This window comes from Danio rerio, chromosome 22, assembly GCF_052040795.2.
Source record: "Danio rerio strain M-AB ecotype USA chromosome 22, GRCz13ab, whole genome shotgun sequence".
Taxonomy (NCBI): domain Eukaryota; kingdom Metazoa; phylum Chordata; class Actinopteri; order Cypriniformes; family Danionidae; genus Danio; species Danio rerio.
This window is the reverse complement of record NC_141042.1, coordinates 22,368,204-22,384,636: the sequence shown is the minus strand read 5'-3', so window position 1 is coordinate 22,384,636 and position 16,433 is coordinate 22,368,204. Positions and strand designations below refer to the sequence as shown.

At 36.1% G+C, this 16,433-nt stretch overlaps 1 protein-coding gene across 5 annotated transcripts in view; it reads left to right on the top strand.

Annotated features, from left to right (window-relative positions):
• tle2b (TLE family member 2, transcriptional corepressor b) overlaps positions 1 to 16,433 on the top strand; it is a 115,258-nt gene that overhangs the window by 22,555 nt on the left and 76,270 nt on the right. For 2 of the 5 annotated variants that reach the window (XM_087304304.1, XM_087304302.1), the window contains exons 1-6: positions 4,488 to 4,675; positions 4,769 to 4,879; positions 6,565 to 6,697; positions 7,492 to 7,568; positions 7,706 to 7,779; positions 8,328 to 8,680. In XM_087304304.1, the coding sequence (XP_087160430.1) occupies positions 8,657 to 8,680 (24 nt within the window). In that variant the 5' untranslated portion in view covers positions 4,488 to 4,675; positions 4,769 to 4,879; positions 6,565 to 6,697; ... (1 more) ...; positions 7,706 to 7,779; positions 8,328 to 8,656. Of the gene's footprint in view, positions 1 to 4,199; positions 4,676 to 4,768; positions 4,880 to 6,564; positions 6,698 to 6,749; positions 7,366 to 7,491; positions 7,569 to 7,705; positions 7,780 to 8,100; positions 8,681 to 16,433 lie in introns of those variants that run through there. The other 3 variants (XM_087304303.1, XM_087304300.1, XM_087304301.1) reach the window with 2 other exon arrangements.

Here is a 16,433-nt window from a genome sequence, read left to right as displayed (position 1 = left end):
TTTGAGTCGGTCATTCATCATGTGGCATGTAAAGAGAGATGAATCAAATTCGAAGACTCGAGAAATGAACGAATCAAATGTCTTTCACGCGATGAATGAACGACTCAAACCCGATAGAAGACTCGAAAAAGGAACTAATCTTCTGCTCCACCTGCACAACTGTGTGCGTGCGCATATGAACGAATCACTCCGAAAGGACTGGTCGCTCTCGAATCATACAAAAGATTTGTTCAAAATGAACGAATCGTTCAAGAACGACCCCTCACTAGTTGGGTGACATGCTTCCTTTTCAAAATGATACATTTTTACCTGACTGAATTTGAATGAATTCGTACGGACTAAACTGACAAAACGTAAAACAGTTATGTTCCTTGTGTGATCAGGCTGTGCAATCTGATCTGATCTACACTTTCGCTGATCTGATATTTCGGTCAAATGAGACCTTGAAGTTCTATGACTCTTTCAAGATGTGAGCTAGGATTTCTTTTTCTGTAATAGATCTAAAACAGAGTGCCATAAAAACTTGTCAATGACAGGGCAGCATTGTCTCTGAATTGAAGAGATATATCATCAATGGTGGCAAAAATGAGAGTGGCAGCGAGCAAAGAACACAAATATATTTTAGCGCCCACTCCCATGAAGCACTGCGAAGGATGTAACAGAGGCTGCGTCCGAAAACGCCTAATACTCAGAAGGTAGTGCATCCAATAGTATCTGGATGCAGCCTTTATGATGCAAGCTGAGATTGCATCACTCAACGATGCATTGTCAGACTCAATGCACTCAATGGAGCGAGTGACGTCACTGTGATGGGTAGGGTTAGGGGTGGGATTAGGTGAGCCCAATAAAAAGCATTGGATGCAGCTCAGATTGCACTGCACCAGGTCTGCAGCCAAACCCCTCTCAGTGCATTTGAATCTAAATTTACTACTTGGGCGTTAGAAAAGTACATTCTATACAGTATGAATGCCAGTAGTATGAAAGGAACTTGGATGTACAGTACTTCATTCGCCCTTTTGTCATCATCATGTGACCTACCACATCAGTTGCGTCACTTAAATCTCATTCATGAATTCTATTACGGGGCATCAAAGGATAGCGCCGGTATACAAAGGTAGCATTGTATGCACACTTCAGAATCTCGCCGGTAGTAGTAAGTCATGCGCGTAATTCTCGAATACTGATTTTCGAATTGTATGATTTTGGACATACACTAATGTACTACTCAGCTCGCATACTATTTTAGCGCACTATGTAGTATGAAAGTATGCGATTTCGGACTTAGCTGTCTTCCTACTTTCTCAAAATACTTAAATCTTGATACGATCAAGGAATAGTTTTTTTATTTGTCCATTGTTTATATTTCGAATGTGTCATTAGCAATACTTTATGGGAAAACTAATTTAAGCTATTAAACACCTAAAGGTCTTGTACCTTTGTCTTTGATGTATATATATTTTATATATATTCAAATTCAAGTTTTATTTTCATTTAATGACACATTTTTCCTTGATAGCTTAACAAAATCAGCTACTTTTGGTAAAGTCTAGATAGGATACAAGTTTAGCTGAAAGTGTGATATGCACATCAATGTAGCAGCCATGTTTATGACACTGTATAACAATAATTAATATTTTAACAGTACTGTGACGGCTGGGTTAAGGGTTGGGGTAAATGTTTAAAAACAGAATTTATTATTGGGTAATTTAATAGATAACATAAATAATACTCTGTACAACTACTGCGTTTACGTTACTGTGACGGTTGGGTTTAGGGTAAATACAATTAATGGGAAATTTAATAAATAATTTCAATCATTTCCTCTAACTTCCGGCCGCAACCATGTATGATCTAGCAACAACCGCTACTTTCAAGGTGCTTTGATTAGTTTATTAGCATTTGCACAACAACTAGCACTCTGCTGCATTTGGTATAGCATAGCCTATCACTCTTCATTCATAAATGTAGTAAGATTTCTGTGTTTAGTGATTTCATGGAATCAGTTTTTATCATTAGAATATCAAAATTCATGATGAAAGATTTGACAACTAAAAAGATTTTATACACACCTTCGCCAGAATAGCCTACTCATCTAAATGAGAGATAAATATACTCACTTTAAACAGTCACAGAGAAGAAGTGTAGATGAAGCAAGTCTCAGACAGAAGTCATCTTCATTCCAACCAGGTTTGCATCTTGATGCGATGTTTCCGTTTATTTTCAAATTTGCCCGGGAAAATTTGTTGTCCAATGGTAAATAGTGATTCAACAATGGCATCAATAAATGCCAGAGATATATTCATTAGCACACCGACGTGTTTGCTAGATGTCTGTGTCCCCAATATTTACATAACAAACTGCTGAAACCAAGAACACCATTTGGATAAAGATCTGTAGTTGGTGACACGCTCACAGGCAGATGACTGAGGAAAGACTTGTGTCGTGTGTGATGGCGCGAGACGATACTCCGATTCAAACTGCCACAACAGGTGAAGCCTGAAGTTAATTACCGGAGAGATGGAGGCCCGACCACACTGATGCACTCGCTAGCAATCGGAGCTTAGTTCAGTTAAAGAATAGACCCCATCTATCAGAGCAATCGATTCTCAGTGACAGAGCTAGTCTCTCTTTTCTTTCATTGTGTGCACGCGCGCGCTCGACAAAGTCAGCAGGATAACCTGCATTTGAGCACAAACATCTTACTGCAATAAACACTGTACCGTGAAACTCTAGATTGGTTAAATGTAGATTACAAACATGCAAATAATATGTGTTTATATTGTACATTTATAATTATTAACTATATTGTTTTAGTTTGTGTGTGTGTTCTAGATTTGGTGGTTTACAATGGAAAGAAATTTGTATAATGATGTGATCTAATGTTATTGCCAAATTAAGTTTATGAATAAAAAAAAATTATTAATTATATATATATATATGTGCCGTCTGAAATTTCCATCAAAAATGAACATTTATATATATATATATATATATATATATATATATATATATATATATATATATATATATATATATATATATTATTTCTGTTTAACAGAGAAAATATTTTTTTCAACACATTTCTAAACATAATAGTTTTAATAACTCATTTGTAATAACTGATTTATTTTATCTTTGCTATGATGACAATTCATAATATTTGATTAGATATTTTTCAAGACACTTCTATACAGCTTAAAGTGACATTTAAATGCTTAACTGGGTTAATTAGGTTAACTAGGCAGGTTAGGGTAATTAGGCTATTTATTGTATAATGATGGTTTGTTCTGTAGACTATCAAAGGAAAATATATAGCTTAAAGGGGCTAATAATTTTGACTCTAAAATGATGTTTAAAAACTTAATAACTGCTTTTATTCCAGCTGAAATAAAACAAGTAAGACTTTCTCCAGAAGAAAAAACTATTATCAGACATACTGTGAAGATTCCCTTGCTCTGTTAAACATCATTTGGGAAATATCAAAAAAAGAAAAAATTTAAGGGGAGGCCAATAGTTTTGACTTCAACTGTTTGTGTGTGTGTGTGTGTGTGTGTGTGTGTGTGTATATATATATATATATATATATATATATATATATATATATATATATATATATATATATATATATATATATATATATATATATATATATATATATATGTATGTATGTATATATGTATACACATTTTAAAATATACAAATGTTATATTAAATATTTAAGTCCTTACAATGTAGTAGGCTAATTATTATGTTGTTTTTATTTTATTGTGGAGTATATCTAATTTAACTCTAAATATTTTAAATATTAGGCTTTTGTAGCTAAAAAGTACAATATAAAGTCCCCCAAATGCCCTCAATACTATCCGAGTTATCTTCACTGTATTATTTACAGTGCACTAGATGTTCAAACCATCTAACCTAACAAAACAGTATTGTGGAAAATAATAAAGATGAGAGCTATTATGATTCTCTTTATTTTTGTTGCACAGATGAAAAAGTCATAAAGGTCTGGAACAGCATGACAGAATAATGATGACAGAATTTTCATCTGTTTAATAAGCAATCTGCTCATTAATTTACAAGGTTATCATAGAGCCACCATGACTCACCAAATAAAGAGAGTGTTTATTTGTTATTTCGACTAATTGTTCGAGGCAGTCGACACTAGGTGCTACATGTTGATCATTTTTCATTTGCAGTCATAGGTGATCATTTCTGCTGCGTGATTGGCAGATGGGGGCGCGAGCGGCGGGGGTGCGGAATAATTGGAACTTCAATGCCCACAATCCCTGAAGACTGCACACTGCCCTCCTCACGCACCCCAGCCAACCAGCGAACGCAAACGCTGCCATTGGTTGGTTCTTGCCTCGATGTCAAGCTCCAACGTGGGTCCCTGCTGGTTTGATTGGATGGAACGGATGGGTCGTTACAGCCAATCAGCGTAGCGCTGGAGACAGCTCGACAGCCGCGAAGTTTTAAGGTGGTCTGGAGAAAAGGTGAGGGGTCTGATTTATCTCATGTAATTCACTCTCTTGATATTTTAATAGCGTGTTTTATGTATTAAACACAAATAAATAGTGGAGTCATTAAAATTATTTATTTCGCGACATCGTGGTTGGTTTTTTCCACCTTATTTTCCCGCTTAAAAGCTGACAGGACTCTCGCCTCAGATACGGTTTAATGGCTTTCTACAAATACAGTTTGTAATATGGTACAGTATATGTCCACCTGCTACTAATGTGTTTTCTTTTTATTTTGAACTTATTAGGACAAGAAATGTTTTCATGACATTGTTTGGGAACGAATCCCATCTGGTGCTGCACTGGATCAAATATGAGATGCTAAACTCGATTTATTGTGGAAAATTGTGCTCATCAAGGTAATGACAAGCCATTTATACCATAGTACAGTTGAAGTCAGAATTATTAACCCCCTTGAATCATTAGCCCCCCTGTTTATTTTTTACCCAAATTTCTGTTTAACAGTGATTTTTCCCATCACATTTCTAATCATAATAGTTTTAATAACTCATTTATAATAACTGATTTCTTTTATCTTTGCCATGATGACAGTAAATAATATTTTCTAGATATTCTTCAAGACACTTCTATTCAGATGAAAGTGACATTTAAAGGCTTAACTAGGATAACTATGCATGTTAGGTTAATTTAGCAAGTTATTGTATAAAGATGGTTTGTTCTGTAGACTATAGATGAAAATATAGCTTAAAGGGGCTAATAATTCTGACCATAAAATGTTTTTTAAAAAATAAAAAAACAGCTTTTTTTCTAGCCTAAATAAAACAAATAAGACTTTCTCCAGAAGAAAAAACATTATCAGACATACTGTTGAAATTTCCTTGGTCTATTAAACATCATTTGGTAAATATTTAATAAAGAAAAATAAATTCAAAGGGGGGCTAATAATTCTGACTTCAACTGTATGTAGTTAGAAATAGGATAAAAATATGTAAATGTACCTACTTAGTCCTACTTATGTTACTGAAACATAAACATGAGTAGCATTAGCTTTGTTTGTTTTTATTAGGAGTAATGTACATGCAAAGAGCTTTTTAATATTCTCTACTGCCTCTCCTAGTGTACAGCATATTTGTTTGCGTGTTTATGTGCATATATGGGACAGAAATGTTAAAAAGCCAGAATAACTTCAAATCAAATAAAGTACTGGTATTTAAAAATGCAGCTGACTTCATGGAAACTTGCAGATTGAGCAGCATATCTCCTTGAAAGTGACAATGTTTAATTCCTTCTGATGACCTGAAACCTACAATTAATCTGTATATAAACGAAACATGGCAAAGGGAATGGGACAACTGCATAAATAATAAATTTCACGAAATTAGCCCAGAAATAAATGAAAGACACTTTGCAAATTATAATTTTGAGACCAGGCATGAACAGACTGTCTATACAAAGGGTGCCTAAACTTGGTCCTGGTGCGCCGGTGTCCTGCAAAGTTTACTTTCAAGCCCAATCACACACACCTAGGCTAGCTAATTAAGTTCTAGGGTTTCTACAAACATCCGTGCAGGTGTGTTGAGTCAAGAAAGAGCTCAAATCTGCAGGACGCCGGCCCTCCAGGACCGAGTTTGGGCACCCCTGGTCTATACTAGATGTTGAATTGGACAGCATGACCTAAATGTAATAACTGCTAAGCTGCTCTTATCATGAAACATGTTTTGTTGGAATGTGGAAGTTAAAATATTATTAGAATTTTTTTTTATAAGGAGAGTACTTTAATGGACATTTTTAAAAATTCACCCAGAAGAATGTTAAGTTATTTATCAAAAATTTAACAAAAAAAAAATATTTAACTTTTAATACATTTTTGTATATTATTTCCATTTTTATTTTTGTCTAAATAACTTTTTATTGTAATACGAATTTGATTTTAATCATATAATATTTTTATGTATATATTTATTCTTCCATGAAATAGCCATAAGTTCCTGATGTTGGCAATAAATAAATAAAATAAAAATGCAGCAATTGTGATGCCTTACCCAGTCCTTCCTCTTCTTCTTTTCCTATTGTCTTATTTCAGATCCTATGTTAAGCCTGCTTACCCTTTACCCATTCCAGGATGCAGAAGCTCGTCTATCTAAGGCCAGATTATTGTCAAGACCCATCGGTCATTTTCCTGTCTGTTTGTACTCAGCCAGCTTCATCACGTATCAGTAAGAGGGAGAGAGTCATGTGAATAATTACCTTTCTAATCCGCACAATTAGATAACGGCGATTAGGGCAATCCCTGACCTGAGAGGTGTCGCAGACAGAGAGATGACTAACAAGGGACACCTCTGAGATCACGCTAGGATGACAGAGGAGACCAAGAGAAAGATGAAGAGATGAGAACGATACTAGTCTAGTAGGGGTTTGTGTGTCTTTTCAGCCACATAAACAAGCGAAGTAAGCTTGCTCTGTATTAAATCAAATCATAAATGATACGATCACAACTAAATTTGCCGATTTATTTCTCAAAGTGCAGATAAATGCTCATCTGTTGGAGGCGTACGTGCAAATATGGGGATGGACACACATGGTGCTTTCACAGAATTGCTGGCAAATTGGCTCATTCCTCATCTCTCTTTCATTCTTTTTTTTTTTTTTTTAGATCCTTTGTTTTATCATGTTTAAATGCGCAGAGCTTGCTCTTTTCAAAGCTTAAGAGACTTATTTGTGATCTCGGTTAAAGGGATAGTTCACCCAAAAATATCATCATTTAATCACATTTTCTTGTTCCAAACCTTTGAGTTTCTTCTGTTGAACACAAAAGCAGACACTTTGAAGAAAGCTGGACACTTATAACCATTACAAATTTTACTATGGAAGTCCTTGATTACAGGTATTCAGCTTTCTTCACTATATCTTCTTTTATGTTCAACAGAAGAAACTCATAAAGGCTTTAAAACACTTGACAAAGTAAACAGTGAGCACATTTTAATTTTTAAGTTAACTATCCCCCTTTTAGCCTACAGGTTTTGCTTGTGAACGTTTTTCAAAATAAGGGAAGAATACGTTGAGAGCCAAATGAGACAACTTAACACAGTAAGTAAACAGTTATGTTAAACAAATCTTAAAATACATTGCATGTATATTTGTGTTTTAACTGTAAATAGCATAATGCAGATAATTTGATGAGAAAAATTATGAGTACATATTAAAATCTTTAATTTTGATATCAGACTGGACAAATTGGAGCACACATTGAAAAATTGACGAGAGCTAATCTAGAAGAGACATATGAGTGATTACTGAGGTAAGTGGTCTTTCCATAGTAAAAGAATATGAGACACTTAACCAAACAAATAAATTTGCTCTTCAATTAATCAAGGAAAAATAGATTTCTAATGTGTGTCCTTTCACTTTTATAGGTTTGTCTGCATAATCTTCACTTCACAGTGTAATGATTACAGTGATAACAAGAAATCGTATCATTGGTTGCACACATGTATTGGTGTCTATTTCTGTCTCTATCTTTCCGTCTATCTATCCTCCATCTATCTCAGCCGGTCCACCTTAACTGCAGCTTGAGCAGGCTGTCGTGTTTGTGTTGAAGCCAACAGGCACAATATATTACAGTCTAGGGCTCGCTGCTGAAAAGCCTGCTGGATCTTCCAGTGACCTGCTGTTCTTTCCTGCTTTCCTGTGTGTTTTTTTTTTCTTCTTCTCTAGATTTAGATTAAAAACAAAGCCCGGTCCTCCTTCTCCCTTGTCTTTTTAGACCTCTGCAAAGAAGCCCTGTAGTTTTGAGGTACTGTTACAAGGTTGGAAGATTCGAATGGAGATACGTGTTTGTTTTTGTAGCTTGTTGGGGACATTTGCAGAAGGACAAGTCTAAGGAGAGCTGGACGTGATTCTTCGGAATTCCCTGCTTCTCCCATTCTCCTGATCTGTCGGACAGTAACAAAGTGGGACGTCAGGGAATTCTCGGGGGAAATCCAGTCCAAGTGTGAAGTAAGGGGATCTGTTTTTGGAGGACTCCTTGTCGGATGCACTGACTGTCTTCTGCGGCTCCGAAAGGACAGAGCCGGGTTCCCGAGCTCAATCCGGGGCTCAGTCCCCTGGTAGAGGGGGAACGCAAGAGTACGGAGGGTCAGTGCATTGCCCGTCAAACCGGCATCCCTCCGTTGACCATGTACCCACAGGGTAGACACCCGGTAAGTGCTCCTCTCTCTCATCCTCCAACATCCTCAACAAATTAAACAAATTAAGCTATCAGATGAGAGAGTGACATCTCTTCAGACTTTCAGTCACATATAGGCATATTCAGCTTCACCCAGGTGTCCTCAAGAGCAAGCTGATAGAAAGTTGTGTGGGAGGAATCAAACACAATAGTGTGTCTGTATTAGTTTGTGTAATGAACCTTTTTCAACGCCTCCTCTAATAGATGTCATAGTGCATTTGGGTAAATCTAGAGTGCTTTAGATATATATGTGTGTGTGTGTGTATGTGGGTGGGGTTGGATAGGTCTTGCTGTGGGAAGTTTATTTGTTATCGGTGACCCATCTTTGATGTATTTCAAATCCAAAGAATCTACCGTATGTTGCAGCCTGTTTAGATTGTGGTACAGAGTACAAGTCAAAGCTTGTTATATATGACAGCACAAGGCATCTGATGTGTTTCTGAATGAATGAAGGGTCTCTTGAGACTGATTTGGTTTGTATGTACACTACATATGGATGTTGGTAAATGTCTTTTCCACTTCATTAATAAAGACATTAGATGTTTTTATTGATGAATGAAACGTCCCTTGAGAATTAATTTGTATAAATGTTGATGAATACTTGCCCACTTTACCTGGAGGGACCTTTCAAAATCAAGAAATGTCAACAATGTGGCATCGTTGCTTTACTTTTCAAATGCCAAAACAGCAAGACTATATATGATGTAAATGTTAGTTCCACATTTGATTATACTATTTTTAACCTTTCATTTCTATTGTATTTCCAATTTACTGGAACATCTTTCCCATTGGATTTAGTGTTGACAGGAAAAAGATCTTAATGACTTATTAAATTTCAAAATGACTTATGAATTAAAACTCAAATATTTCCTCACCAGAATCATCTTTTTTATATTTTACATAAAGCTAAAAATTGGCAGGACATTTCTGCATTGCAATTATCTATACAGTACATCTTTTATTTTGGTTTTGAGATGAGTTTATCTGAACATTTCATAATAGAAATTTATTTCTATTCTATAGTAATCTTGAACAATGTTTATAGTACAGCTTAGCTGTTTAATGCATAAATATGTGCAGAGTTTTCCAGTATGAGAGATTGGATGCTGTTTTAATGATACAGTGAACAAACTCCAAAGGACCAGTGAAATCTACAGCCAGGTTTTATTTTTACCCTCATGGCCTGTGAAACATGACCTACAACAGTAAAAAGGTGTGAGAAAGGTCTGTGTGTCCATGCATAAACATTGCCTTTTGTGTTTGCACCTTTTTCCTGTTCTGTAACTTTTAGACATGTCCATGTTCGTGAGAATTCTGTTCTCAGAAATCACAAGAACACATGCTTAGATTTTATTTCTTGTAAAGCCATTGCTGTTACTCATACGCTTTAAAATAGTCATCACTTCACTTGCTCCTATACTATAAAAGATGGTACTGTAGTATATTATAGCTTCAATTTGTGTAAAATATAGGCCAAACCTACATCTTCGTTAACATATTCATAAAACAACATTTTAAAAAGTATGTATCATTCCATGAAGAACAATTATACAAACAAGTTCTTCAAAGAGAAAATTATTTTTATAACAGGTTTTTTATAGACCTTGCAGAACCCCAAATGGTCTTTGTATGGTATCAATGCAAAAACTTTTTAATCTTTGTTTTAAAGATTACTCTTTTCTACTTGGAGCAGTATGCAACCAACCAAAGCACAGTTAAAGGCCAATTCACACTGGGCCGACCAACGGCAACATGTCAGTAACACACTGATCCGACAAAGTGCCTGTTGTTCAACATCTGTCTGTGCAGTGTGAATTAGCCATAATATACATAAAACACTTAAAATTGTGTCTTGCCAACCAGCCCTCCTCTTATTTTTTCCTAGCAATAAACAAAATCTGTCTTTGCATGCTTTACCAAGCAGATTAGTAGTTTTGTTTGACCATTCGACACCATCCAGTGCAAATCGCATGAAGCCTATGAGTGTGAAATGAGTGTCTGCATGTGTCAGCGTCTGCACATGCCTGCCTATTGAATGGGTTAAGGCCTGATTTGCAAGGCAAACTGCATCAGGAGGACTGGTAATTGGTTCCACTGGATTTTTGTGGTTAGTGTTATCTGAAGCAGGGGGATTGGAAGGTGGGACGAGAGAAAGGTTACAGTGCTCCGTGCTTCTGAGCCAAAAACAATAACAATAAAAAATGCTATGCAGGGAAAGCTCATAATCCACTGCAGCCACACCTTCGGTTTCCGACTGTTGCAGAACAAAAACGTCCCAAGCTGCTCGAACCTCGCAACACATTGTTTTTAAGATCGAGCGTTTAATGCTGGTCTTCGGTCAGTATTTAAGAGTGAGGAGTCTGCAGATGTGTGAGAAGTGTGAGAAATGTGAACTCTCTCTGCAAGAGGTCTGTGGATGTTTGACATGATGAGCAGTTGGAGAACCTGATACAAATAAGTGGCTGTAATACGAGTGTGTTAGCGCACGTAGCACATGAGCCTTATTTGTGCTCTCGCTAATAGTACCTGTATTTGCACTGTCTGGATTTATGAGGCTTTTGCAGGCAGTTGCTTCTTGTGTGTGTTGTTTCATGATATGAACATTTATATGGAAACTGACTCTGAGCTTGTGATTCACTGTTGAAGAGAGGAAAGAAAATGTCGAGCTAGTCAATATACCATAGCAACATTTGACACAGCAACATATATGTTTGGCTTTGTTTTGCAGAGACAAATGAGGAGATGAGGATTTTTTAGATGATTATGAGGGATGGAAATTTGTTTTGATTCTTCTGAATGCTTCCATTAACAATTTCTTTTAGTAGGCAATTGTGAGAATTTTTTAAGAATAAAGAAGTACTTATTGCAGTACTCACTGCATTTAGTGCCCTCTGGGATTTTCAGAAGAGTATAATAACTCAGTTGTGTGTTTCATTGTATATTTATTGAATTTTCTTTCTAAAATGTGTTTATCTAGACCTTTTAATGACTTTTTATGGCACGACTTGATAAAGTAGCAGTCCTTGGTTCATTTTTTTTTTCAGATATAATGAAAGCAGTTCATCAAGCAAGTTAGAGTAAGTCAGTAACTGCTCCTTTACAGCATCAGTATGTTAGATTTTTTTAAAGACCTAAGACAATAGGACTGCGCGTATCATGGTATATTTTTGACTAATTCTCCACTAGTTGCAGTGTGTGTTTGGTTTACAAAAACAATTCTGGTCATAAAATGGCACCTAAAATGATTCTGGTTTTTAAAATGCTTAATGATAGAGGGTTATAATCGCTTTGATTATTTATTAATGGCAGAGACTTGATTCTCTTTAAATTTTTTATACAAACCATAAATTTGTGGAGACTTCATACATGTTTTAGTGTGTTATTGTGTGTATGTGTATGTGTGTGTGCCTGAGAGTGAATGCCAGCTCTTTCTGTTGCACTGATGTGGTGGCCAAGTGAAAATCATAGCCAAATTCCTGGCCACAAAATTCACATATGCTCCTTTAATGAGCTGATAGTTTGAGCTGGTGTGTGCTCTCCTTTTGCTCATTTTTACTCACAGCCAGATTGCTTTAATAAATTCTTTTTTCATACATTCTGGTCACATTTGCATGTTAAACTTGGTTTCAAGTTTCATATCGGAATCTTTTATTATCGCTCCCTTGTGGTGGTCCGAAACACAAATAAGCAGACTTTCTTTCTCCTTCTTTCAATCTTTCAGCTCAAACCGTTGCCGATTTACTCTCTAAGTATAAAAGCTGTTTTCTCTGCCTGCCAATCCATGGTTCCTAATCCAGTATTGGACAGCGATGGTTTTAGCCCAGCCTCACAAAGCGAGCCGCTCTGGAGCTGCATTGTCAGTAAGTCGCCAAGATGTCCCAGTATAAAATGGGGTTTAAGCTTGAATGAAAGCCTTAGATATGACAGGACTTTCTCTCTGGTCATTTAAAGAGGGTGTGAAAGCCAGTTCGAGATGTACCCGAGACTCAAAATGGTTGTATGTTAAGAAATCCAGTAGTTTTGAGTAGAAAGACATATCCGAAATCGCCTCTACACCCTCATTCACTGTTCTAAACATTAGTCCACTAGAAGAAGTGAATGAATGGATTGAATGCCATTTTGTTTGTGTTTACTGATTGATAAATCTCACAGATTAGATCAGATTTTTATCTTCTTGTTCAATCCCTGTGATAGTTATTTAACATTTAGCAGGCTGTTTGTTAGCAATGAAACTAATTATTTTGACTTCTTTAATGTATGCATTAATTGAATTAAATTATATATTTTGAAACTGGGCAGCACGGTGGCACAGTAGGTAACACGATTGCCTCACAGCAGGAAGGTCGCTGGTTTGAGCCCTGGCTGGGTCAGTTGCCATGTTTGTGTTGAGTTTGCATGTTCTCCCTGTACTCGCATGGGTTTCCTCCGGGTGCTTTGATTTCCCCCACAAGTCCAAAGACATGCGGGACAGGGGAATTGGGTAGGCTAAACTGTCTGTAGTGTATGTGTGAATATGTGTGTTTGGATGTTTCCCAGTGATAGGTTGCAGGTGGAAGGGCATCCGCTGCGTAAAACATATGCTGGATAAGTTGGCGGTTCATTCTGCTGTTGCGATCCCAGATTATTAAAGTGACTAAGCCAAAAAGAAAATCAATGAATTATTTTGAAACTTACAACAATCGGATTTTATTATGGATGCCATCTTGTGGTCCGATATGGAAATTCATTTGGCACGCAAACTCTCACAGTGCATTATGGGTATTTTCTAACTGTTGAGTGTACATGGGTTGTAGACTTGATTACGGTGTATTATGGGATGGATTAAGTGCCCTTCAAAACATCCACTAGTGTTTTGGAGACCACTACAAACGGCTGCTCCCTCAAATAATGCACTATATAAGGGTATGGGGCAGATTTTGGATACAGCCAGGGTTTTGCAACAGTGAGCAGAAAGGAAGGAAAGAGGTTTTTAGAGAGCGAGTTCACACACACACACACACACACACACACTCTCACACATTCGCCCAGATCCCTCCCGAGATCACACTGACACTTCTCTTCCTCCCACTCTCTGGTGATCCTCATCTATTCGTGCGCCTTTTTGCACTAAATATTTCACCAGCGGATGATTTTTTCATGGATGTCTCTATCCTAGCCAGTCTGCGAGCGAAAAACAGCTTCGCGGATGTCTTGGAAGCTGTCGACGCTCTTCTCTCCCTGCGCCTTCAAGCCGATTTAAGACGCTGTGTGTCCAAAATAGTAACTCCAGCAGTGATATATGAGATGATCAGAGTGGGCGATTGGGAGAGATTTCATTTCCCACCATTGTTATGGGATCTGCTCGTCTCGCTCTCCCCCTTTGCCCTCCCTCAGAAGATAATCTCCCGTAATTCTAGGCTAGCCTGCCGCAGCTCGTCTAAATTGTGATTGACTAGCTGCTGTCCCACATGGCCCCCTGTCTGCCTCGTCCCTCTTCGTCCAGATTAACTGGATCAGTTTTAAATTTCAGGATTCCCCCTCCTTCTGTCTGACACACTCTGTTGTGTCTAAACAGACGCTCTTACCTAGGTTTCCTCTGTGTTTGTTTGCATACGCGAGCTTTGCATGTATGTTTGTACTGAAAGTTGCAGTTGCATCCAATTTATTCTGAAAAGATCCATTTTGTTCATAGCCAAAGCAAAACATACAACTCAAAATTTACTGATACAAACAGTTACAGTTGAAGGCAAAAATATTAGCACTTCTCAGAATTTTTATTTATTTTTTTTAGTATTCCTCAAGTGGTGTTTAACGAAGGGGAGATTTTTACACTACATTAATCAACAAAACAGATTTAATATCCAATTTCTAGCTGTTTCTTTTTGTCTTTGCCGTGATGACCGTACATATTAGTTTACTAATTAATTAGCAAGAAACAAAAATTTGGATTTAAGTTTAATTTATAGGCTTAACTACAGTAGGTTAGTAAGGCAAGTCTTTGGACAATCAATCAAAAATAAATATTCTTAAGGGTGCTAATAATATTGACCTTCAAAATGTATTAATATTTTTAAAAATAACTTTTATTCCAGCTAAACTAAAAGAAAAATACTTTCCAGCCTAATCTCATGACAAAATGTAAGTATTTTACATTTTGTCAGTTTAATGGCTAATATGGATGAGTTCAGTCATACGAAAATTTATGATTTTAAAAAGAAGGCGTGGCACCCAACCCCGCCGCTAAACCTAGCCGTCACTGTGTGATGAGCAAATCATACTAAATTGTAAAAAATAGATCGTACACATTCATATGAATTAGCCACTAAATCAAAAAGTAACGAATTGCCGTGAGATAGCGTTAGACTTTCTCCAGAAGAAAAAAAAATTAATTATAGGAAATATCATGAAAATGTGTTTGCTTTTTTTGGGAAAAAAATAATAATAACTGACTGGAGGGCTAATATTTTGCCTTCGACTGTCTGAGAATTTTAATAGGGCATACTATTAATATTATTCTAGTTTTATTTATTATAATTTGGCACATACTGACAACCGATAGAAAAGTGGATGAATTCAAATCTTGATGCGAATTTTTCTGAGCTTGAAACAAAACTCAAAAAAGTTTCTGATTTTTCAAAAATAATTGACAAATTACTGTTATAAAATCCATAAAAAATGTTTGCAATGATAAATTACTGTATTTCCCATGATCTGGAAGGTTTCAAGCTCTTTTATTAGTCTATTTTGATTTACAGCAAAATAAAAACTCTGCTTTAATGGTGCCAAGAAGATATTTCCAACTTTAAAATAACATTCTGCAGTAACATTCTGCATAACTGTCATACAGTAAAATACAATCTTTATAACATTTAAATACTGTGTTATTTACAAAAAATGTTAGTGCATAATTTACTGGACGATGATAAATTTTTTTAATGTGCCAATAATGGTGACATTAAAAATATACATTTATCGGCCAAAGCTGTCCTGCTTGCCGATATGTCATCATATGCACCGATGCACATCACTAATTTTAGTCATTTCTTTACAACAAATAGCAGTGCAGTATTGTGGCATTTTTTCGAACTCAGTTATTTTTACTAAGTAGTGGCACATTTTCTTCAGAAATTGGCAAAATTTACAAAAGCATATAAAAAAACATTTTTGTGTGATTTTTATATATATATATATATATATATATATATATATATATATATATATATATATGTATATATATATTTATATATATATATATATATATATAATGTTCTTGTGTTCTTATGAACATTGTGTATAATGTTCTTGTGTTGTTGTTGAAAATTGTTGTTTTTGCGTTATTTCGAGGAAATTCATACATCCGGTTTAAAACAAATTTTTGAAGCTGCGTCACGGCCATGAGATCTTAGCATGTATTCCAGCGTTTTGACTGGACATCTGGACCTGGGAGCTTCTTATACGTCTCTGAGTGTGTTGCATTCATTCATGAGTAAGACTTGGTTCAAACCAATTAGCGCTCTCTATTATGTATGCGGTGCAACTTCATAAATATGCATGATAACTTCCAAGACTGTTTTTACCTGTTACAGTGTTCGAACGGCAGAGAAAAGCCACCTTGTGTTGCCAACATGAATTGTTTGGAGATATAAGTCGTCAGTGTTGCTTTTATAATTTGCTGCAGTGAAGGTTTTGTTTTCATTTTCTCTCTATGAGAGCGCAGCTGGACTCATGTGTGGATTACAGTGCACACG